Source organism: Mastigoproctus giganteus, chromosome 10 (genome assembly GCF_048544385.1).
Source record: "Mastigoproctus giganteus isolate SK-2022 chromosome 10, ASM4854438v1, whole genome shotgun sequence".
Taxonomy (NCBI): domain Eukaryota; kingdom Metazoa; phylum Arthropoda; class Arachnida; order Uropygi; family Thelyphonidae; genus Mastigoproctus; species Mastigoproctus giganteus.
Genome location: NC_143584.1, coordinates 155,386,017 through 155,410,454, shown reverse-complemented (window position 1 = coordinate 155,410,454; position 24,438 = coordinate 155,386,017). Strand labels below are relative to the sequence as shown.

The 24,438-nt window shown below is 36.6% G+C and overlaps 1 protein-coding gene across 1 annotated transcript in view; it reads right to left on the bottom strand.

The window, feature by feature from the left end:
• LOC150079400 (SH3 domain-binding protein 5 homolog) overlaps positions 1-24,438 on the bottom strand; it is a 70,387-nt gene that overhangs the window by 26,590 nt on the left and 19,359 nt on the right. The window contains exons 2-3 of the mRNA XM_090383406.1: positions 9,554-9,616; positions 2,506-2,634 (exon numbers count right to left, since the gene is read on the bottom strand). Of these exons, the coding sequence (XP_090239532.1) occupies positions 2,506-2,634; positions 9,554-9,616 (192 nt within the window). The remainder of the gene's footprint in view (positions 1-2,505; positions 2,635-9,553; positions 9,617-24,438) is intronic.

Below are 24,438 nucleotides of genomic sequence, written 5' to 3'. Positions count from 1 at the left end.
ATTGTACATGGGCTGATTGCTAGCATTTGTCATGTTGTAACACTACAGGCTCCATGGTTGGGTGTAGCCGCATGTCTCTATTGCACTTAAAAATGCTATGATAACCAAATATGTGCAGTGACTGAAGCCACAGTCATTGATAGCAGTGGCAAGATTGGTCAACCACCTCGGTATCATGTCTGGAATTGTGGTAGTGTCGCATTGACCAATAATGCTCTGCAACTGCAGAGTAAGCTAACTGAATGGCCCTTTCATTTTTGCCCTTCTGGCAGTTTCCCCTACATAGCAGCTGGCAGAATCATGGCACGTTATGCGGTATATTGCACCACTGCGTAAAAGAGGGGGGGATGGGTGTCTTTGCCCTCGAGACAAGAGATCGCAATCTTCTACCGGGAAGTTGCAGGCACTTTATCCGGTACCCACATAAGATCTTAGAAATGCAATCTGAAGCACCCGAATAATATGGGATGTAAGCACTAGATATTGTCTAGTTGCTATGGGGAGGAGGGCTTGGACGTGCAGCAAGCTCATGGGCTTGTAGGTCACACTCGTCCAAGACATAGGTGGGATAGCCACAGTTGGTGAGGTCAGCTCTTATCTTAGAAACTTCATTGCGTCTGGTGTACATGGAGCTGGAATGACTCCAGGTTCGGGAGAGTAGCACGTGTAGTACTGAACAGGGGGCATGCACTGACCTGTAGTTGGTAAATTGGCCAGAGCACATAGGCTTTTGGTATACTGAAGTTTCCAGATGTGAGCCTATACCCTTCACCAGGACATCCAGGAAGGACAGGGTGTTGCTTGACTCTAATTCTATTGTGAACTGGATGAAGGGAGATAGGGAGTTGATGTTTTTTTTTTTTTTTTTTTTTTTTTTTTTAGGAGCATTAGCAACTAAGGCCATATTGCTCCGGGGATATGCGGTGGTCATTCCCTGACCTTTCCGCATTCTCCATATTTGGTGGCTCACGGGCTCGAACCCCGGTATAATCAAGAAGCGTGTGCTACGCACTGCTGCTCCTGCCCACCTGGCTACGGAGGCGCCATATAGGGAGTTGAGATGTTGTAGTAGTTGTGTCTCTGAACCTCGGGGGATAATAGTGAAGATGTCATCAACATAATGACACCAGAGGATGATGGGGTTTCGGCAGGTTCAGGAATATGTGTTCCTCCAACTCCTTAATTGTAATGTTAGCAACGACGGAACTGACGGGGGTGCCCATAGCCGTGTCGTGTATTTGTCTGAAGAGAGTTACCAAAAGTGACCACGCTGCAGGACAAGCACAAATTGAGGGCAGTACAGATATCCTTCATGGATAGAGATGTTCTGTCCGATAAGCTGGTGTCTCTATTCAAAAGGTGCTTTGTACATACAATGGCTTGTTGTACAGGAATAGAAGTAAATAAAGAGACAAGGTCAAATGATGCCATGATCTTGTCTTCAGGAACAGTGAGGTGTTTGATGAGGCATAGGAATTCTTCACTGTTTGAAACGGTGTGACTGGTATTTCCTACAAGGGATGTTAATAGATGGGCGATGTACTTCAACAGTTCGTATGTTGGAGAATTGCAGCAAGAGACAACTCGTCTTAAAGGAATGCCTGGATTGTGCACTTTCAGTATACCAAAATTTTTAATCGCAACAGAGGCTACATCCAATCATGGAGTCTAGATTTACAGCATGACAAACGCTGGCAATCAACCCCATGTATGCAGCCAGCATATACAACAATCACCTAGTTCTACACTGTGATGCTTTGGCATTTTCATATCCTCGTGCACGCTCTCTCTTTTTACTCAAGATGACCACACTCTGCACATTCCATTTGTAACGTTTTGTATTTTATATTTACGTATGTATTCACGCAGCTAACGAAGAGATACTTAAATCTCAAAAGCTCCTGTCAATTACTTATTAAACCCAGTTACTGTTCTTACTGGTCACACTGAATTTCTTTCTCAAATATTGTATCAAGTTTAAAACTTGTAGTTTTTATGTTACAATGAATCATTTTTGCAATTTGTTGCAACGTACTTCAGAAAGCTTATAGGCACTAGAATAAGATAGTAATAGTAGAAAGTTTGTTCTTCATGGCAGCTTAGTTTGCACAATATATCACTGTCTACCACTCATTTGGAGAGGTCTGAGTTCAACTGTCATCTTTGACTGGAGGAATTCTTTAGGCCTCTTCAATGAAGGCTGTAGTTAGCTGATCTCAGACGGAGGGAGCAGGTCCCCCATATATTATTCCAGGTGTTTTTACAAAGCATGCAAATCAGCCAGCGAAAATACATATTATATGGATAGAAGATACATGACCCATATTAGGTTTACTTAAACATTTATTGAGGGGGGGTGAAGTGGGAGATGACTACAAATGGAAGTGAATACTTCTCTATTTATAGCTGCAATTAATAGCTAATCATGTCCTGTCAAAAGAAAGTTACAAACTGAAGTTAGAACTATTACTCCCACAATGATAACAGGAAATTTTAAAAACTTACCAGTTTTGCAGCTTCTTCTGCTTCATAATATGGTCTAGCAATCTGAATGCATCGTCCAAGTTTCTTACCTAGCTGTTTTAATCTCTGACTATATTCACTTAGTGTATTCCTAAATGTTGCATTTGCCTCCTAAAAATAAATAAAGCAATTAAGATTATGAAATTTTAAATTAAACATACATTCTGAAAATTTTAATTGAAAACATTTTCTACTAAGAGTATTTTGCTAGTAGTAAAATGTTTATGCATGGTACAAATGCTGGCTTCATTAAATGACTAATAATACTTAACTATTTAAATAATGTATTTTACTGAACGAGTTATAATACTTTTTAAAAAAAAAGAAGTTTTTCTTTTTTGTTATAAATCATTGTTGAATAGGCTTCTTTGCCAAGTTGGAAAATAAGTGCAAATTAATGTTAAACTGCAACCTTAAGAATGACATATTTTCCTATATTATCAGAAATAGAAGAAAGAGAATGAGCACACATTTTTTTCTTTTGTTTTGCTAAAAAGTCTTCTAGATAGTATTAGCAGTTTTGCATATTTTGTTGTTTGGAGAGACTTGAATTGAAATCGCATCAATGGCTAAGGAATTTCTTAAAGACTTTCATTAGACTTTCAAATTTCCATCAATATTTGTTTCTTGTATGCCAATACAGGGCAAATCATGTGACAAATGTGATGATAGTATTTAGTCTGACTGTATTAAAATAATAGTACATTACTGAATCTAAGCAATTATCCTAACAAACATGTTTATTGAAGAGCACGATACCTATTAGTCTCTTTAAGGAACATATTTTCATCAAAATGTGTTAGTATAACTGCTTAGATTCAGTAATATTGGAGTATTATACCATTATTTTAATTAGGCATTCAGCAAATGATACACTGTATTCATAGTGAATCTACAATTTTAAAATTTTCTCAGTGAGAGCGGCCAAAACCTTTCAATGTTAGTTTATATCAGAATTAAAAAAAAAAAAGTATACAGAGCTGAACCAAGCAATTTTAATAGTTAAACCAATGGAACTAGAAAATTATAAATGTAATCAGTGATATGAAAATATAATCTAAGGTAAATTTTAGCTTATCTTAGGTTACCTTAAATTTTTATACCAGAAAATTGCGATTATTAGTGTGACAATATAATTTAAGGTAACTAAAGACAAATTTATAGTTGTTAAGGTATGGTATGTTTTTACATAATAAAAGCATACTGCAGAAATTAATCTGTTAAAAAGAACAAATACTAAACCATTATTTATCCAGAAATAACTATGCTTTCCCAATATGATGATGTAATATAAGCAGATCTATTTATTTTGATATCTCCTAATTACAACAACAGTACATTATTCTTACAGCTATTACTGAATCTTAAGCACGTGTGGGTAGGTAATGATAACCAATATTATTAGCATTAGTAGAGGCATATGATGCAAGAAAGCAAGCTTATACAGCAACAGCCAAAAAAAAAAAAAAAAAAAAAATTCCAGTTTCACCCATTCATTCTAAATGTTTCTCCAGTTCTTCCTTGAATTTATTTAAGCTATCAACTTCCACAATGACAAATGGAAGTATGTTCCAGCAATTTGAATTTATGCCCCCTCAGGTTTGTAATCTGAGCAACAGGAAAAGAATCCAATTAGCACTGAACCTGCTCAAACCATTCAAGATTAATTCCTTGAATGCTTCCTATTTAGAATTTGCTGTTGGTAATATCATCAGTTGGTCCCACTGTATAGAATTTAAAAACTACCTGAGATCACCTTTACAAAAGCAAAAACCCTTCTTTTTACCCCTGATGGTAGTGACATCTTTAAGTAAATCCCACATCAGTACGCTGTGATCACTGCCACAGAGTGGTTCCTTTATATGCAAATTCTTAATGCATGAATAATCACTGCTGATAATCAAGATCAAGAGTATTATTTTCCCTCTGGTTGCCTCCCGAACATGCTGCTGTAGAAAACAATCATCCAATAAATCCACATCTTGCTAGTTTGTGAGTGACCAACCCACAAGTTCCAGACAATATCTGGGAAGTTAAAATCTCTCATTATAAGACATTCTGATTTACTGGCCCACTATTTCTCTGTGCAATTGTTCATTGTACTCATCAGTCATTAGGCCTATAACACACTCCTGCCATCATGTTTGCTTTCCCAGTGGTTATGTCACAATAAATTGACTCAACATTGCACTGTCCATCTATGTCAACTGGATGCACGTCCTTAGATTTTGTGTGTTTCTTAACTAACAGCATAACCCCTCCTCCCTTCTTATCCTGTCTATCTTTTCTGTACACATTGTACTCCCAAATTCCAATTCTGCACTACTTATATCTGTGTGACACCCCATCTCTGATATCCCAATAATATCTGCCTTTGATGTCTTGACCAGCCCTTCAAATTCATTGAATTTATTTACTATACTCCTAGAATTGATGTACATGCAAGTATACATGCACCAGTTCTTACTCTTAGTTACCTTAACACAGCCCATGTATTTACTTGTTCCATGATGACTCGCACCAGTCCTTGAAAACCCCAGCACCTTGCTTTCCAGGTTGCTGCTCATTCTAATAAAAGCAGTGCAAGAATCACTTTCAACTCTGCATGCAGCTACTGTTAATCTTTTAGTCTGTGAAACTCCACCAACTAGCAGTTTTTTGACTTACCAAACACTGCTTCGATAGCATCAGCAAATATTCTGGCACTTTTTCTATTTAAGTGTGTCCCATCCCTGTAGAAGCAGTCTCTCCTGTTATGTTATTATCATCATATATCATGTGATATGTAGTGTTGGTAGCAACACAAGGTGGCAAAAGTTGAATGTGGCTACATCTCAATAATGCATTTTTAACTGGGGGGGGGGGGGGTGCAAATTAAGTAGTGTCATTAGAAGGTTGGAAAAGGTATTCTAGGTTTTCCATCTCACAAACATGCAAACCAACCAGAAAACAAATACATAGCTTGGCAGTCAGATATTTCAAAAGGACTAAGTTTCATAAGGTTCAGAGCAAGAGAGAGAGTAAAATGATTAAAGGAAAAATTTTCATAGTATTCAATTATACTACAAGCATGGAACATAAATTTAAACTAAGAGGAAATTATAAACTGGATTGCAGGAAATTTTCTTTTGTTGTTTCAAGGTTTTTTTTTCGAGGTTTCAAGTTGTTAATCACTGGAATAATCTGCTGCCGTGGATAGTTGAGCCCAATGGATTGGAGAAATCTAAAAGCCTGCTAGATCGGTGGCATTTGACTTACCTACAGGAAGAAGGAAATGTGGGGTAGTCAGTGGTGTTCTCTCTTTATTGTGCATTAACTGTCCATATGTGTTAAGACAAGTCACCTTCCTTAAAGTGATCAGGATGACCTGGACCAACTGGTGGCCTAATAAGAGTCCACATCTAACACCTTGTGACTTCATTTAGGATCAAAACAGAGGAAGAAACACAAACTTGATGAACGGAAGGGAAAAAAAAATTGACCCATTTTGTTCAATGTTCCAGCTAATTATGTGAAAATCTGTGGACTGCGTACAACTTCAATTTCAAGTGCTTGACAATTCAGAATCATACATTAAACTCTGTCTCATGGATATAATGACATTAAATATACTACAAACCAATGCACAAACTTTCCCTAGAAATGCTTTATAGAGAAACTTCCCGACTTACGTAATACTCAACCTATGGAAATTCGACTTTACGTAAGTTTTTGCTGGCCGGTGCAAACTTAAAAAAATCATGGAAACATATTTTGAATCCTGTAGGAATAAATGGAGGTATCGTGAAAATATTGTAATGTGAACCCATAATACATTGTGTTTTTTTTTTTTTTTTTTGTAATTCGTTCCAAGTCCTCGGAAGTTGAAAATTTCGTTATATTATGAACCTATTTATCGCTCTAAAAGGTCATTTATAATGAAAATTGCACTACCCTTTCATCATTACCATATGTTTCCATTATAAGAATCAATTTTGAATGCCTTTGTGATATTTTTCTAAAGCATGTTTCTGGAGGCCACGACCATAAAACAAAAACAATTTGCACTTTCTGGTTTATTGGGCTTTTCTGTTAGTGTGCCTAATTATAAATGGGTAGTAAATGTTATCTTATTACATTTGCAATGATACCGATAACTGCAATTGTGTGGGTTTTTATGTTATTATGATGAAATATGTTCCCTTTCACTGAAATCTTCAATCATATAAAAAACAAATTTTCAGAAACTTTTCTTCATTCCTATTTACATATTACAATGATGAAGGGAAAGCGACCAACAAAAAGTGCAAGTGGTGGTAGCACCAGGACATGAAACAAAATTGATTTAGAAATGAAGATGAAAATGATTAAGTACAAAGCAGGACAAAGTTTGTCATCTATTGCAAGGGAATTAGGTCTCACTGCTTCAACAGTGAATACTATTTTAAAGGACACTGCACGTATAAAAGAATATGTCAAAGGATCAATGCACTAAAGATCAACAGTGATCACAAAACAGCGTTCAGGTGCTGTATCGAAGATGGAACAGCTGTTAATAATATGGATGGAAAATCAGATTCATAAGCAAGTGCTCCTGAGTCTAACAACCATTCAAGCAAAAGCAACAAGTATTTATAAAGATAATAAGGATAAGTATGGCAAACCCCAACAAAAGTTCGTGGCAAGCAATGGGTGGTTTAATAGGTTCAAGCATTGCGCTGGTTTCCCCAATGTTAAAGTATGCGGTGAAGTTGCCAGTGCCGATTCTGCAACTGCAGAGAAATTTTGTGATGTGTTAGAAAAAATTATTGATGAACGTGGTTATTCAACGCAGCAAATTTTTAACACTGACAAGACTGCTCTGTATTGGAAAAACATGTCGGATCGAACATACATTGCGAGGTTTCAAGGTGTCAAAAGATAGGGCCACGCTCTTGCTTGGGGCTAATGCAGCAGAAGATTACAGATTAAAACCACTGCTTGTGTACCATTCTGGAAATCCTCAGGCATTTAAGGGCATCAATAAAGCCACCCTACCTGTGCATTTCCGATTGAACCAGAGAGAATGGATAACAATATCTGTCTTTGGAGATTGGTTTAAATGCTGCTTCATTCCTGAGGTTGAAAAATATTGTAAAGACAACGACATTCCTTTCAAGATTTTGCTTCTATTAGATAATGCTCCTGGACATCTGATGCATCTAGATGATTTCAATTTAAACATGAGAGTCATATTTCTACCGCCAAACATGACTTCACTCATCCAACCTATGGATCAGGGTGTTATTTCGAATTTAAAAGCATACTATTTACGCACAACATTTTCTCAGGCATTGTCTGCAGTAGACGATGAAAAAAATTTTACACTAAGAGACTTTTAGAAATCTTACAGTATTTACCATCTTAAACATTAATAAGGTCTGGGCAGAAATTGCTAAAAAATTGCAGAAATTGCATGGAAGAAAATATGCCCATGGCACGTAAAAGGCTTCGAAAGATTTGAAAAAGATGAATCATATGAAGAGGTTACAGATAAGATTGTAAAGGTTGCAGAGCTACTTTAGTTGGAGGTTGATGCAAAAGACGTGGAGAAGTTAATAGAGGAAGAAAAGAAGGAATTATCTAACAAAGAACTTATTGACTTACAGGCAGCGATAGTGAAAGAAGAAAATACTGACGAAGCTCAAGGTGAACCAAATGAAGAGCCGAGATGTTTCATCACCAGAGAGATGGCAATAGAATTTCGTGAAATTGCATCGGCAATGGTGAGGTTTGAGAAGATGGATCCTGACAGTAAATGATTCTTAAAAGTTAACAGAGGGGGTGAATGATATGCTTGCTTGCTACAAAGAAATCTATGATGAAAAGAAAAAAGCCACCACCCAGTCATTCATTAATATGTTCTTTTGTAAGTTTGAGCGGCTGACCCCTTCTAAATCTCCACAGCCCTCAACCTCCGCAGAGGTGTACTTATCAGCTGAAGACGTCAGTTCTGGCAACAATGCTCGAGAGGTAAAACTTACTGACGTTATGCATGTCTCCTCCTTTTTTTGTAATTTTATAATTTTTAAATTTTTTTAAATTGCACGCTTTTGTAATTTTTCCTGTGCACGAGATAAAAAATTGAATAAATACAATAAATAATTCTATTTACATGTTCGTCGAACATTTCATTTTTGATTCAATCAGTTCAGTGAGCCAGTTGGCGAGTGCTGCACAAGCATGGGGAAATTCCGATTTATGTAGCGTTCCACGGAATGCATCCCTTACGTAAGTGGGGAAGTTCCTGAATTTTTTAGTTAAAATAAAAACAGGAGTTAGTTACTGTGCTTCCTGTAGGTCCCTTATTTAAAAGAATTAAGGTACATAAGGTAGGGATGATACCGTGGAAACTATCCAGCAGGGCAGAAACTAAGCAGGAAATGCTATTCAAAAATACAAAAGTCGTTGAATGTGGCAAGTTCAAAAATGTCAGATGGATTAAACTTTATTTTTTATTTATTTATTTTTAGTCAAAGAAACAGATTTACACAAAAAGACAGAATATGACAGAATGTGGTTTATTGTCCTCAGGAACAAAATTAAGGGGAAGGTCAGGATCCATGCTGAGACTTGACATCAATAACAGAATTTTGCTCAGCTGATGCCAGGTATAAAGAGTATGTGCATGACAACAGATCCTTGTTGTCTTGAATTAACCACTTTGTTTATTAAACTGTTATTATTTCTTATTTGTGGCAATAAGTTTTCATCTTCTCTTGATTTTTGTATAAGTTGTACTACTTAACCTCCATTTATTTTATTATAGTACAGCATTAAGATATTTTAATTCTGCATTTGACGTCCTCACTGGCAAACAATAATGCAGTTACTTTATCACTGAAACCAGTATTAGCCTGCTTTATCAATCTGCCTCTGGCAGATTAGGGACTGATCCTCATTTCTGCTTACATAGATCATATAACTGAAATGTACAATACTGCTACTAATATTTAAATTAAACTATGCAGAAACTTTTTTTTTGCTTGAAAATTACTTAATTTAAACTTACATCATACTGAAGTTCAAGATGGTTAATTTCATCTGTACAGGAATTTAAGTATTCTAATTGGTCCTGAAAAAATTAATAAGAGATTTAAGTTTCTTTGAAACAGATTCACTACGAAACAAGGAGGAAGAAAAAGTGAATGAGAAATCTGATTTACAAAAAGTGTAAATATAATTTTAAAAATCTTAGTGTAGTTATATTCTCAAATCTGCACAATCATAGAATTGCATTAATTTCTGTGAAATAAATATTTGATATGAAATTCTGATCATAACAAAATCACTGCACAGCATTTAATTGATTACATCCCCCCCAAATATATATATATGTAACAAAATTCCCACATGTAAAATTGTGAAATACTATATATTTATGTTTAGTATTAAAATAAAACAGCAAACTTTACTGAACCGTAACTGTTAAATTGATTGAATGTAAGCAAATGCTATACTACAAAATGAAACTCTCAAAGTGAGCAGATTCTCTAATGGTATTTAATATCTCCTGGTGGTGGGGGGAAGCCAATCTTAATTTTGTGTGCATATACATATTTAAAGGACTATAAAAATAAGCCTATCTGTTTAAATGAACTTTTCTTACTTATTTTATTTCTGGGAATAACAGGGGAACTTTATAACATTATTCACCAGCTGGCCTAGATTATTAATAATGCAAGGCTACTTCTACAAAGTCTTTTGAAGAAATTTTCGGAACTGTGCAAAGGTGCACTACAGTATATATATATATATATATATTCAAATAAAAATGTTTAGAAAATGTATGGCCTAATAAGAGATCACACCTTGCTGTACCTCCATAATTATAATAGTACCCATCACCTATAAAAAAGTTTTCACTTAATGCATCACAGAGCTTTCTAGTACTTGCTGCTCATGTACAGTTTTGTAGGATAAAAACCACTTCATGGAATTGCAGATAACTCTTTAAAATAACACTAGCATTTTACGTCTCTTAGCAATGAGTGGAAATTATTTATTTCTAATTATTTTATTTTCATGATAAAGATAATTAAAATAATATAGTTAGGGAAGGACACTATGTGATTGTTTTCCATTAAGATTATTATTATATTAAAACTACTCTTATACCACGTGAAAATTAATACAATAGTTTATTAGGCTGTTTGCCTACATTACTATACATTAATATGACATTTCCGGTATCTTACTGTTACCCATCATCAGACAAAGCTGTTGGGGGAACAGAAATATAGAAAGAGTTACAAATTTGAATATTTTAGAATATTACAATTACCAATATTATAATTATAATTTACAAATTATGGTTGTAAAGTGTTAAATTTTAAGTTACCATTACAATAGAAAACAGGAAATCTAAGATGATTACAAAGAGATTAAATTCTTACCTGCTGACAGACTCCTCTTGCTGTTGGCTAATGGCGCTAATGGAGTCTATCCTATTGGCTAATGGAGTTAATACCTCACCTATAAATTAACTGCTGGCGGGTCTCATGCCTTTATGCACACTCGGTTTCTGGGAGTATCAGCAAGAGGAGTCTGTCAGCAGGTAAGATTTAATCTCCTTGTAATCATCTTAGATTTCCTGTTTTCTATTGTAACTTAAAATTTAATACTGTACAATCATAATTTGTAAACTGTAATTATAATATTGGTAATTGTAATAGTAATATTGTAACTGTATTATTGGTAATTGCAATATACAAAAATATTCAAATTTGTTACTCTTTCTATTTTTCTGTTCCCCCAGCAGCTTTGTCTGATGATGGGTATCAGTAAGATACCTAAAACATCATATTAATGTAGGCGAACAGCCTAATAAATTATAGTATTAATTTTCCCATGGTATAAGAGTGGTTTTAATATAATAATAACCTTTAATAATTAAAACAATTATATTTATCATGAAAATTTTTAACAATACGTATAGATCTGTGTAGATCTCAGATCTCTTGGTTCCTGTTCTCAAATTATTTCCAGTTACAGAGATAACTCCATGAAATGAAAGGGATCTCCCTTACCTATACATTTTTTCTACTCTACAGTTCAGTGTATCAATACTTTTAACAGTTACATCAATCAATGGTTATGTAAAGCATAAAGACATATTACATCCAAAGAATTTACAATGACAAATGATAATTAACTTTTATTATTATTATTATTCTTAGCTATATGGTGCAAGGAAGCCTGAGGCTTATGCTGCACCAGCCAAAAAAAAAAAAAAATTCCCGAGTTACCCTGAGAGAGAGAGAGAGAGAGAGAGAGAGAGAGAGAGAGAGAGAGAGAGAGAGAGAGAGAGAGAGAGAGAGAGAGAGAGAGAGAGAGAGAGAGAGAGAGAGAAGAAGAAATAGAAGGGAATCACCAAGAAAGAGAAGGATGATGATGATATCCAGCTCAGGATCCTGGGTGTGCCAAGCCGAAACTTACCAGATGTGAATCCCTGGGATATTTTCCTGAATTACTCCTTTGTTATTAAACCTGAGTGGCAATTTTAATCACTTGCCTGACTTGCCTCTATAAAGTATGGGCAGCATACATTTCAACATAGTTTCATTTTTAATGTAAATATTTGCTAAACTGTTGTTGCAGCATTATATAATTTTTCTAAAAAACAATGTACTTTTTTCTATAATTCTAATTTGGCTACTGTACACTAAATGGCTCTGGTGCCTCCGTAGCCAGGTGGGCAGGAGCAGCAGTGCGTAGCACACGCTTCTTGATTAGACCGGGGTTCGAGCCCATGACCACCAAATACGGAGGATGTGGAAAGGTCAGGGAATGACCACTGCATATCCCTGGAGCAATATGGCCTTAGTGCTAATGCTCCTAAAAACTCAACAACAACAACAACTAAATGGCTCTACTGTCATCAATTCAATAATATGAATCTGTGTTTTTGTAGGAATGTATAAAGGAACATCTCTTTGACTAGCACTGGGATGTCAGCTTTTTATATTTTATTACTGCTGAATATAAAGCATGTTACTGCCAAGTATAAAACTTAATTTTTCTAAAAAAATAAATAAAGAAAAAATAATATGCTTTAGCTTTTATTCTGAGAATAGTTATAGCAGTTATTTTTATACACTGATTTTTGTAATGAAAACTACTTTCTCAAAGAAAGTAGTTTTCATTACAAAAGAAAAGAAAATAACAGTTTTCCCTATTTTTCCTTTCTCGCTTTCAATACAGAAATTCTGATTCAGACATATGATATAAAACTAGCAAATAACAGCAATTCAGAAATTGAAATTTCTCTTAATGAATCAGGTTCTGGATCAACAGGTACTGCCAGTTTATGGATAACACTGTTTAAGAAGAAGATGATAAAGATAATTGTAGCATGACCAAACAATTTTCTGTTGTAAATAACTATCGTAAATTTTGTTTCAATCTGATCTGTTTGAAACTCTTCGGTTGATCTGTTTGAAACTCTTTTGTTTACCGAAGAGTTTAAAACAGGTCAGAGTATTTCAAGTGGCAGCCATCTTGTTTAGAAGAGGGGGGAAAAAAGAAAAAAAAAAAAAGGAAGCTAACTGTTAAGTGGTTAACAATTTATTGTGGCATTATTTTGTCCAATTTTACCATAATGGAGAGGAAAAGAAAATAACAGTTTTCCCTATTTTTCCTTTCTCGCTTTCAATACAGAAATGATACATTATCTTTTGTTTTCATAAGAACAAGAGCACACGTTTAGTACTCTTTTTCAATGGTTTTTCACATTTAGAGTAAATGTAAAAATAGTTGAGTTTTTACAAAACAGGCGATGTGCACTATATGACCAAAAGTATTCAGACGCTACTTCACAAACATTGCATACTATGCCAGAAGGTCCCCATGTATGCATTCTGATTCAGACATATGATATAAATTTGTGGGTCTAACAGCACAGCAGAAGTGTGACAGAAGTATTAGTGGTTGCAAATTATGCAAGCTTATACAACATTAGCCAAAAGGGGGAACAAACAAACAAACAAAAAACGTACTACACAACTCATCTGTTCATCTCCTTTAACAATTTGTCTAATTCTTCCTTAAATTTATTTAAAGTACCTACCTCCACAACACCAGATGGAAGTTTGTTTTGGCATTCAATCACTTTTTGGCAGAATGCAAATTTTCACACATCTATCCTACAACTATCACCCATTCCAGTAGATCTACATCCATCCTAAAAGAGGCTTTCAGATGTGTATGCAGTAATCAAGATGCAGCCTAACCTTATACTGCCTTATACAATGGGACAATCACCTCCTTGTCCAGTGTGTTGGCTGCATGGTTGGGATTGTCTGGTATTCTTTAGGTAAGTAAACAATCTGTGCAAGGTCATTAGTAATTGCAAAAGCCTCAGCATCTCGACCAGCTGGGTCGGTGTGACTAGAAAATGGAAGCCAGCTGGAGTTGTGAACATTAAAATCACAAAGGAAAATTACCTCATTGTTAAGAAAGTTGGAGTGGAGAAAGTCAAGTTGCAAAGAGAGGAAGTCAAAGAGCTCCAAGTGATTAGTGGAGTTGGGAGAATGGTAGAGACAACTGATGAATTTGACACAATGAGGTAGAGAGATTTTAAGCCAGAGAAGATGAATATCGAAAAGAGGAGATTCCAAATTACCAAGTCTCTGACAGGGAATATCGGAACGGACATATGCACAAGTACCACCTTTGAGGCGAAAGGAATCATACAGCGAATAATTTGGGCAACTGAGATGAGCAGTAGTTGGATCAACCGATAACTGAGATTCTGTCAGAAAAAGTACATTGGGCTTTGCAAAAGGCAAGTGGAAATGGACATCGTTGAGATTAGAACTGAGACCATGGATATTTGTGAAATGAACTAGGAAGTGTTTGGGAGGTTTAGATCTTTTTACAGATAAGCTTACTCTATTAGTTTGACAATTCATGGTGTATTCAATAGTAAGAAAAAGTGGGAGGGGGGGGGAGTTCTGTATGAAGTTGTTGTTATTTGGTTTTTAGGAGCATTAGCACCTAAGGCCATATTGCTCCGGGATATGCGGTGGTCATTCCCTGACCTTTCCGCATCCTCCGTATTTGGTGGTGACGGGCTCGAACCCCGTTCTAATCAAGAAGTGTGTGCTACGCACTGTGGTGCCTCCGTAGCCAGGTGGGAAGGAGCAGCAGTGCGTAGTACACGCTTCTTGATTAGACCGGGGTTTGAGCCCGTCACCACCAAATACGGAGGATGCGGAAAGGTCAGGGAATGACCACCGCATATCCCGGAGCGATATGGCCTTAGTTGCTAATGCTCCTAAAAACCAAAAAACAAACAACAAACAGCTACGCACTGCTGCTCCTTCCCACCTGGCTACGGAGGCGCTGTCTGTATGAAGTAATGAAATTTTTGGATATGGTGTACACGTGGTAAGAATATACCCAGATCCTTGACATAACGTGGCCTCGACAATGCCCCCCCCATACACACTACTCAGACTCCCTCCAGTCATTATCTGGCAGAGTAGAGATAGCAAGATTATACACTAGCTGATCCGGAAGCCTCCTAAAGAGTTACCAATAGGTTTGGTCCGGTGTGCTAACTAGTGCCGGCCTGCGAACACCTTTTAGAGCTGTACCCTCAAAATGGAGACAGACTGTTGGCATTCGAGGTGAGCGGACGTGCTTAGACAGGGCTCCTCAGTTAAGTGGTTTACTTTTGGATAATGCTTTTAAATATTTGATTTATTTAGATATTGTTGGATTATTTTGTTATAGGTTTTCCTGTAACTGTTTGATTTTAATAATATTATAGATATAATTTTTTAAAGTTACTTTCATTGATATTTATTTAATTTTATAATGGTAGGTACAAGATTTGCCTTAAACACGTCACAGGGTATCGTGACTCACACGGAAATAGCCGATGGCGATTTACGGGTGAGTAATGATTTAATCTGTTGTGGAACCTGTGGAATGTTTTCCAAGGTCGACCTGGTGACTAATGCTACTTCACCTGGGGATTCTTTTCTTTGTGATCGATGTAAGGAGTACACCGATCTTAAATTACAATTTGGTGCACTGATGGAACAATTTGAGTCCCTGAAGAAATGAGTGCTTGCCCTCGAAAATAATGCATCTGGAAGCTCGTCAGGGACTCAAAACTCCAGCAATCTATCAAGTGATGCACACCCGATTCGAGCCTCAAAACAGAAAAACCAAGTGCAAACTACTCTGGTTAAAAAGTACATTGTTTTATTAGGAGACTCCATTGTCAGGGAAACGGGGAATATTTTTTGTAATAAGGATAGGAGGAGCAGCTGGATATCATCATTCTTCTCTTTCTTGATGATATCCTTCGGCTTCTCTCTGTCTCTCTCGGGGTAATTCACAATTTTTTTTTTTTTTTTTTTTTTTGACTGGTGCAGCATAAGCCGCAGGCTTCCTTGCACCATACGGTTAATAATAAGAATAAGAATAAGAACCAGGGTATGTCTGCCAGGAGCAACTATTGATGATGTCACCAACAGATTGTCAGATTTTAAAGGGGGTAAAGAAAATATTATTATTCATGTGGGGACAAATGATATTAAACGTACACGATCTAACGATTTGTTGGAAAAATATAGGACCATGCTGAGGAAATGTCGCGAGCTAGGCCATAATGTCTACGTGTCTGCAATTCTGCCCAGACACGATAGGAGGGATTATATGTTAAGAGCCTTGTGGATTAACTCAAGACTTGAAGGAATCTGCAAGGCTTAAGGGGGTAAATTTCTGTCAGCATGGCCCACACTCGTAGGTAGAAGGAATTTGTTTTGTAGAGACGGGATACACTTAAACAAAGGTGGTGCAAGTTTTTGCCAGTATTATTGAGGATACCTTAAAGGCTCAGGGAAATTGCTAGTTAGGGGGGATGTGGGTAATACTGACACGCGTTTATCTGATAATATTGGTCAAAGTAACTCTTGCACATACCTTAAGAGTTCTTATCTGTTACCCCAACTGGACGTATTATCTAGATGTTTTGGGGGCAGAAACGTTTCACGTGAGTGGGTAGCTAATATCAGGGAAGTGGGTCTAAAAACCTTCAAGGGTTGTGTTAGGGTCGTTAAATATACAAGAACAGTAAATCTTAATTGTTTATACAGTAACGTTAGAAGTGTCGTCAATAAAATGAGCGAATTCGAACTGCTGGTTAAAACATGTAACGCGGACATAATAGGGCTTACAGAGACGTAGTGCCACCCGGAAATTGGGGATGATGAGTTCCAGTACGGCTTGTATAATGTATTTAGGAAGGATAGAGTAGATAGAAGGGGTGGTGGGGTAATGCTTCTTATCAGAAGCAGCCTGAGTGCGACGATAGCTTTTCCGGATTCAGACATTTCACATGCTAGTATAGAGTCTGTATGGTGTGAGATAGTTGGAAACAAAGGTATAATGCGAATAGGAGTAATCTACAGACTAGGTGATTGAGATGATTATGACAAAAGCCTCTACATGCAAATGGAATGGGCAAGTAAGCATCAATGCCTTATTATGGGTGATTTCAATTTGCCTCTAATTTATTGGAGTAAATGGGAAGGAAACTTGACATGGGGAACAAAATTTTTAAATCAACTAGATGACTGTTATTTGTATCAACATGTCAGGGAAAATACTAGAGAAAAGAATATCCTAGACCTCATCATCACACATGAATCAGATGACATAACAGGGCTGACAGTAGAGGAACCAGTAGCAGGAAGTGATCACGGAGTTTTTCGGTGGATGATGACGAGAGAGGTAGCAGAAGTAAAAGGCAAAGGAATGGGTTTTAATTTCAGAAAAGAAAATTACGATGCCTTAAGGTACTACATGGCCTCTATTAACTGGGTAGATATCGCGCAGAGAATGAATACAATTGAACTGTGGTACGCTTTTAAAACATTAATCACAGATGCCTTGAATGCGTATATACCATTAAAAAAATACTCCACGAGAAGGGTTTCAAGTTGGATGAATAGTGAAGTTGCCACATTACTTGAGCAGAAAAAGGTGGTATGGAAAGGTTACAGAGCAATAAAAAGTACTGAAGCCTATAACAGCTACAAGGTGATGTCTAGCCACAGAAAAGGTTCGACAGGCAAAGGCAGTTTATGAGAAATCACTAGCAAACAGAGCAAAGGGGGGGGGGGGGGTAAAGAATTCTTCACATATATAAATGCCAAGAAGAGCAGGACAAACCAGATTGGACCTTTACGTAAGGGAAAGGGGATAGTAATAAATACACCAGCTGCCGTTGCAGATGAACTCAACAGTTATTTTGCATCGATATTTACAAACGAAAAGCCTTTTGTGGCAATGGGAAATTGTGGGAGCGAAGTTAAAAAATATGTAATTAATGATATTTAAATTTCGCAAGATTGTTTAATGAAAAAACTTTCGAGCCTACAGACCAGTAAGGCTCCTGGAGTTGATGGAATATACCCTATAATCTTAAGGGAGGCGGCAAGCGAGTGCATTGAACCATTGAGGCTAATTATGCGAGCATCACTAGACTCTGGGGAGATTCCCTTAGATTGGAAAAGTGCAAATGTATCTCCCATACATAAGGGTGGCTCTAAAAGTGAAGTTGGAAATTATCGACCTGTCAGTCTGACTTCAGTAGTAGGGAAAATCATGGAGGCAATGATCAAGGGTGGAATTCAGGATCATTTGGATCGAATTGAAATTCTTAAGGATACTCAGCATGGTTTTGTAAAGGGAAAATCATGTTTAACAAATCTGGTTCGCTATTTCGAAAGGGTCACTCACGAGCTGGATTTAGGGAATAATTTCGACATTGTTTATTTAGATTTCAGCAAAGCTTTTGACTCAGTCCCACATGAGCGGTTGCTTTATAAGCTGGAATAGGTTGGAATCACTGGGAAAATCCTTAGATGGATAGAAGGATGGCTTCAGGGCAGAGGGTTGTGATAAATGGCTATTCCTCAGATTGGGTTGATGTAAGCAGTGGAGTTTTCCAAGGATCAGTATTAGGACCACTGTTGTTTTTAATTTTCATAAACGATATCGATGAAGGGATAGAGGGCGTGATGTCTAAATTTGCAGATGATGTTAAAATTGGTAGAGTAGTTAATGATCACTGTCAAAGCTGAGCTTCTTCAGAGAGACCTAGATAGACTTCAGGAATGGTCAGAAAAATGGCAGCTATGCTTTAATCCAACAAAGTGTAAGGTATTACACCTGGGAAACAGTAATCCCAAAATAACTTATTCACTTGGTGGAGTTCAACTAAACCCAGTACTGGAGGAAAGGGACTTAGGTGTTACGATACGGTCAGACATGAAATTCTGAGCATTGTAAACAGGTTGCAAGGAAGGCCCATGGTGTCCTATCGATGATCTATCGAACTTTTGCAAGTAGAGATAGGGACGTGATAATCCCATTATATAAGGCTTATGTTAGACCACATTTGGAATACTGTGTTCAAGTATGGAGACCGCACCTAAAGAAAGACATCGAGCTTCTTGAAAGGGTACAAAGACGGGTAACTTGCCTGGTGAGATCGGCAAAAGGGCGTCCTTATGAAGAAAGACTTCGAATATGTGGGTTGCAGAGTTTGGAAACTAGACACCGTAGAGGAGATTTGATTGAGGTGTTTAAGGCTCTGAGAGGCATCAGTAAAATGAATGAGGACGAAATTTTCAAGATTATAAATGATGCTAGAACTAGGGCACATAAATTCAAGTTACGGGGGGAAATGTTTAGATTTGACTGCAGGAAGTTTTATTTTAGCCAGCGAGTTATAAATTACTGGAATAAGTTGCCCTCATGGATGGTAGAGGCCGACAGTTTGGGGAAATTCAAAGGTCATCTGGATAGTACTTTCGGGTAAGGGAAGCGCATAGGATGATAGGTTTAATTTCCTTTTTTTTTTTATTAATTATTATTACTTAGTTATTTATTTATTATTATTTTTTATTTTATTTTATTTTTTTATTTTTTTGGCTGGTGCAGCATAAGCCATAGGCTTTCTTGCACCATGCGGCCGTTACTAATACTAATGTAAGGAAGTTTGGATCTCAACCATGATGTTCATCATAACCTCAAAAGTCATCAGTCATACTGCATGATGGAAGAGATGGGGAAGGGTTGACCGGAACTTAGCTCTGGAGACTAAATATGGGTTCCACTACTTCAAGCCTCCAATAAGCAAAGTGGTGGTATTGCACCGGTTGATGAGAGTCATCTACCACCTAGTATTGCCTGGTAACACAGAGGGGTGGCCTTCCTCCATGTGGTGTGGACACCCACAATGTGCATGTGCATGGAGGTTATACCCAGGGTTACTAACAGTCCCACCATCGTGAAGGTGCAAGCACCTTCTTGTGCTTAATCATCCATATAATTTAACTTCCCTTTATCCACAGCCCCTTACTCTTGCCATTCATGGAAATATCAAATATGGAAACAATGTTCATGTGCTGTGTGCTTTGAAGACTTTAAAGCCAGCAGAGGCTGGTTCAAGTGCTTCAAAAAAAAAAAAGAAAAAAAAACAGGAGTGAATATCAAAAGTGTTAAAAGGCATGGGGAGAGGTATCCTGTGCTGATAATAAAGCAGCTGAGACCTTATATAAAATTGAATTCCAAGAGTTAGGTGATCAGGAGGGTTATCTTCCCCAGCAGGTTTTTAACATTTATGAAATCGGCTTCTTCTGGAAGCGAATGCCCAGGAACACGTACATCACTAAGGATGAGGCTAGTTTACCTGAGCATAAGCCTATGAAAGATAGGCTCACTCTTCTGTTGGGTGCCAGTGCCTCTTGAGATTTTAAGCTGAAGCCTTTGCATGCGTATCACTCTAATACCCCCATAGTATTTAAACAACAAAAGGTCAACAAATGCATGCTGGGAGTGTTTTGGCACAGTAACAAGAAGGCCTGGGTTACAGGATATGTCTTTAGTGAATGGGAGATTGGAGTTTTCTGTCCTTCAGTGAAAAGTTATCTTGAGAAAAATAAGCTTACTGCTCCTGCTGGATAATGCACCAGGCCATGATCCCAACCTTGTTCAATCTCTTCAGGTACAGTTTGACTTTGTTCAAGTCAAATTTTTGCCACCCAACACAAATCCTCTTCTTCTTCAACTAAACCAGCAAGTGGTTCCAAACTTCAAGAAAATCTACACCACGAAAATGTTTGCAAGTTGCTTTGCAGCGGCCTCTGATGAAAATGCTCTCACCCTCAAAGATTTTTGGAGGTTGAAGTTCAACATGCTGGACTGTGTGAGGCTGATTGTAAGTTCTTGGAATGATGTTTCCACCAGATGCTTAAATTCAGCCTGGAAAAAGATTTGGCCTTTAATTATTCATAATGACTCTTGATTTTTTAAGGAGTCCTTATGTGCTGTAATGTAATAACTAGATCGTATGTATAGCTTAGCTTAATTTTCAGCACTCACCAGAGGTGAGTGCTGAAAATTAAGCTAAGCTATACATACGATCTAGTTATTCATAATGTTGACGGATTTGAAGATGATGGTGCTTTGACAAGTGACATCGTCACTCTTGGTAAATCAATGGGTCTGGAGGTTGGCAAAGAGGATGTGGAGGACCTCACTGACACTCATGGGTGTGAGCTAACAACAGAGGAGCTACAAGAGTTGGAGAAAATTATAGAGTGTGACACTGGACTTCAGGAAGCTACAAAAAAGTCATCGGAATCAGTCCATTTGGACAGTTTCTTTGCCAGTAGCAACCATAAGACTAAAAAGATGCGTGATGCTTGATATAGTCCCACTACCACTACGCCACCATTGGTTTCTTCAGCTCTGCACTTCAAATCTGTTTTTTTTTATTTTAAGATGTTTTATGACTATTTATTAAGTAATCTTTATAAAAAAAATAAACTAATTTCTAATGTAAAAATGAAATATAACATGCAAGAAATACCTAATTTATGTGTTTTCAAGGAACAAATTACAGGAAATCAATGTATTATTGGTTTTAACTTACAATATTTTCAACATACAATGGGTTTTGTGGAACGAATTACCATCGGATGTTGAGGCCCCACTGTATACTGTTTTATTTTATACTATAATACACAATGATTTAATTTATAAAGCACTATACAGACTATACAGAAAGCTACCTTTCTCATAATTTGGTACATGCATTGAGTAACAAATAACAAATTAAAAAATATCACAGGCCTGCAATTATACTTTTTGAATGGAGTTTCTATTCTAACCTATGCTGATTTCAAAATTGGCCTCCATTTTTTTTAAATCAAGCAACTGTGAAAAAAAAAAAAAAAAAAACATTTTTCCTTATATTTTATTAAATCTTGTTTTCATATTAAATTTTATTTAATTTATCCAAATAATAATCAAGATGGAAAGAAGATACTAGAAAAGACACCTTCCCCAATATCGTCTTTCCCGCTCCATATATCTTGGTGGAATAGCTCATCCCCGTTCCCTGCTGATGGAACCAAAATTTTCGAGAAAACAGTCTAAGAATGCAAAAAATGAATAGTCTGGCTCATCTTGCATCCAATTTTTGAAATTTACTGAACATATTTCAATGGTACTTTCATAAATGGCATTTTTCTTGTTCCCTTAGAATTTGTGAACAACATTTCCGAAGCCAAGTCCATCCATTGCTTCTTTTTCAACTGTGTCATCATTCCTTCAAATTGTTCATCTGAGGTTAACTTTCTATGGCCCAATAAAAATGCCTTCTTTGAGCTTCAGCATAAAGTAAAGAGCTTCTTTGAGCTTCAACGTAAAGTAAAATTAACAGGAGTTTTTCTTCCACATTTCCTGAATCTAGTACAGAGCTGTCTCTCTGTGTGGCTAATGCTTCTTTGTCAAAGTCAACTTTGTGCTCTACTACCCTATAGTTTGAAACGGAATTTTGGTGAAACATGATTGCCAACCTAATAACATATATAGAACCCTCAAGTCTCCACAAGGTAGCAACTATTACACACCTTTCATATTTAGTACTGGCAAAATTATGTAAGGAAACAAGATTATGTAAAATTAGCAAAAAAAAAAAAAGAAGAAAAAAAAAGTCAACTTCACTTCTCCTCACTTAACTTACAATCCCCTTTCAATTTAAATAAACTTCCAGCCTTTGCAAAAGTAAGTAGTTTAGTCCATCAGTTGATTAACTCTAAAAGAAAATTTCCCGACTATTCTATTCCACAATTTTAATCTATTACAACAATTCTCATCTTAATTTAAATTTATTGTCCCCCATGTATGCCCACAAGACTAAGTATAAAGACATCATCTTTGGCATTTAGTTTTTTCAATCTTTTAAAGCCTTAAACATTTCAATCAGGCTACTCTGCAGATGCCTGGTTTCAAAATAATATAACTTACAGAAGGTTCTTGATAAGACTACTCCTTTGAAGAGTATGATATTCTGTGAAAAATCTCTGTGAAGAAAAATGTACGTCAATTTTGAACTCAGCATATACAAATTACTAAAAGATATACTATAAAATATTTAAGGGCAAAGGCCTTATGCTAGAAGGTAGAATGACTAACATATAGGTTGTGCAAAAGCATCACTTTAACATAGCCATCTACCAAAGTAGTAAAATTAATTAATTAAATAAATAAATATTCATTTATTGCAAATACAGCAAGCCCATCACAGCACTAGACTAGGGGCATAAATTCAGTACAAAGGAGACAAATATAAAAACAAATATATATATATATATTGGAGAACATCACATTTGGCTCTCGGATGCAGTTACTGGGCTGCAGGCAGGCAGCTGTTTTTATTTCTCATCATTTGATTGGAAATGAGACTCCTGCAGGCTTCAGAATTAAGCAACCTCTTGCAATCAATGTTGTGATAATTTATGAGGTGAAGGGATGCACTGGGGAACATCCTGTTCATTTGTTTTAGTCTGGAGAGTTTGGATTTGAATTGTTGTTGGTTTCTTGAATTTTCTCTGTTGGTGGGAACTATTATGTTGGCTAAGTTTGGTGAATCGCTTACAGAGGTAATTAACTTTGCAAGAAGCATGACTCCAGACTCCTTGATCATCTGTTGCAGAGGCTTTGTTTTTAAGTTTTCATAAAGCTGTTGCCTGGATATTGTATGGGGAAAACGAAGTTTACTGTTGAGCCATCTAAGAACCCAATACTCAAGGGCAAGGAATTTCTTGACGGTAACTTGAGGAGCACCAGACCAGATTTTGGAGGCATAAGATAGAATGGGAAAAATGCATCTCTGGACATGGTTTATGACTGTTTTTCTATCTTGAATCGCTTCTGTCTCTTGCTTGATTAGCTATTTTGATTTTTGAATTTTTTTAGCAACATATACATGGTGAGAAGAGATTTTTGTCAAAAACAACTCCTAGGTCTTTGTGAGCATATACATTTGGAACTGAAACATTTGCAATTTTAATTTCTATGTGGTTTGGTTGTTTCTGTGAGGAATAAGTTAATTGAGCAGATTTGTTTGCATTTATAGTCAGATTGAGATTCTTCAGACACTTGATGATTCCACACATCTGTAAATTCGCATCACGGCTAACCTTGGATATGTCATCACAGGATTTGGAAATCCATAAACAACTTTAAATCATTGGCATAAACCAGCAGATTTGGATTTTCTTGTAGAAGTGGCTGTAGAGATGCTGAAAATATAGTACCGGAGAGAACACCTCCTTGAGGAATGCCTGTTGTGGTTGTGCCGAGAATATTATCAGTATTAGCGGGAAGATGAGATTTCTGTGATTTAGGCTGTACTGTAGATAGGATATAGCCCTTGTGTCAATGAGGAAATGATTTTTTAGTATTTCAATGGCTTTCTTGTGATCAATGTTTTCGAAAGCACCTTTGATGTCTAAATAAAAGACATCACATTGTGCTTTATCCTGAAACGCAGTTTGGATGCGTACAATGGTGTCAGCTAGG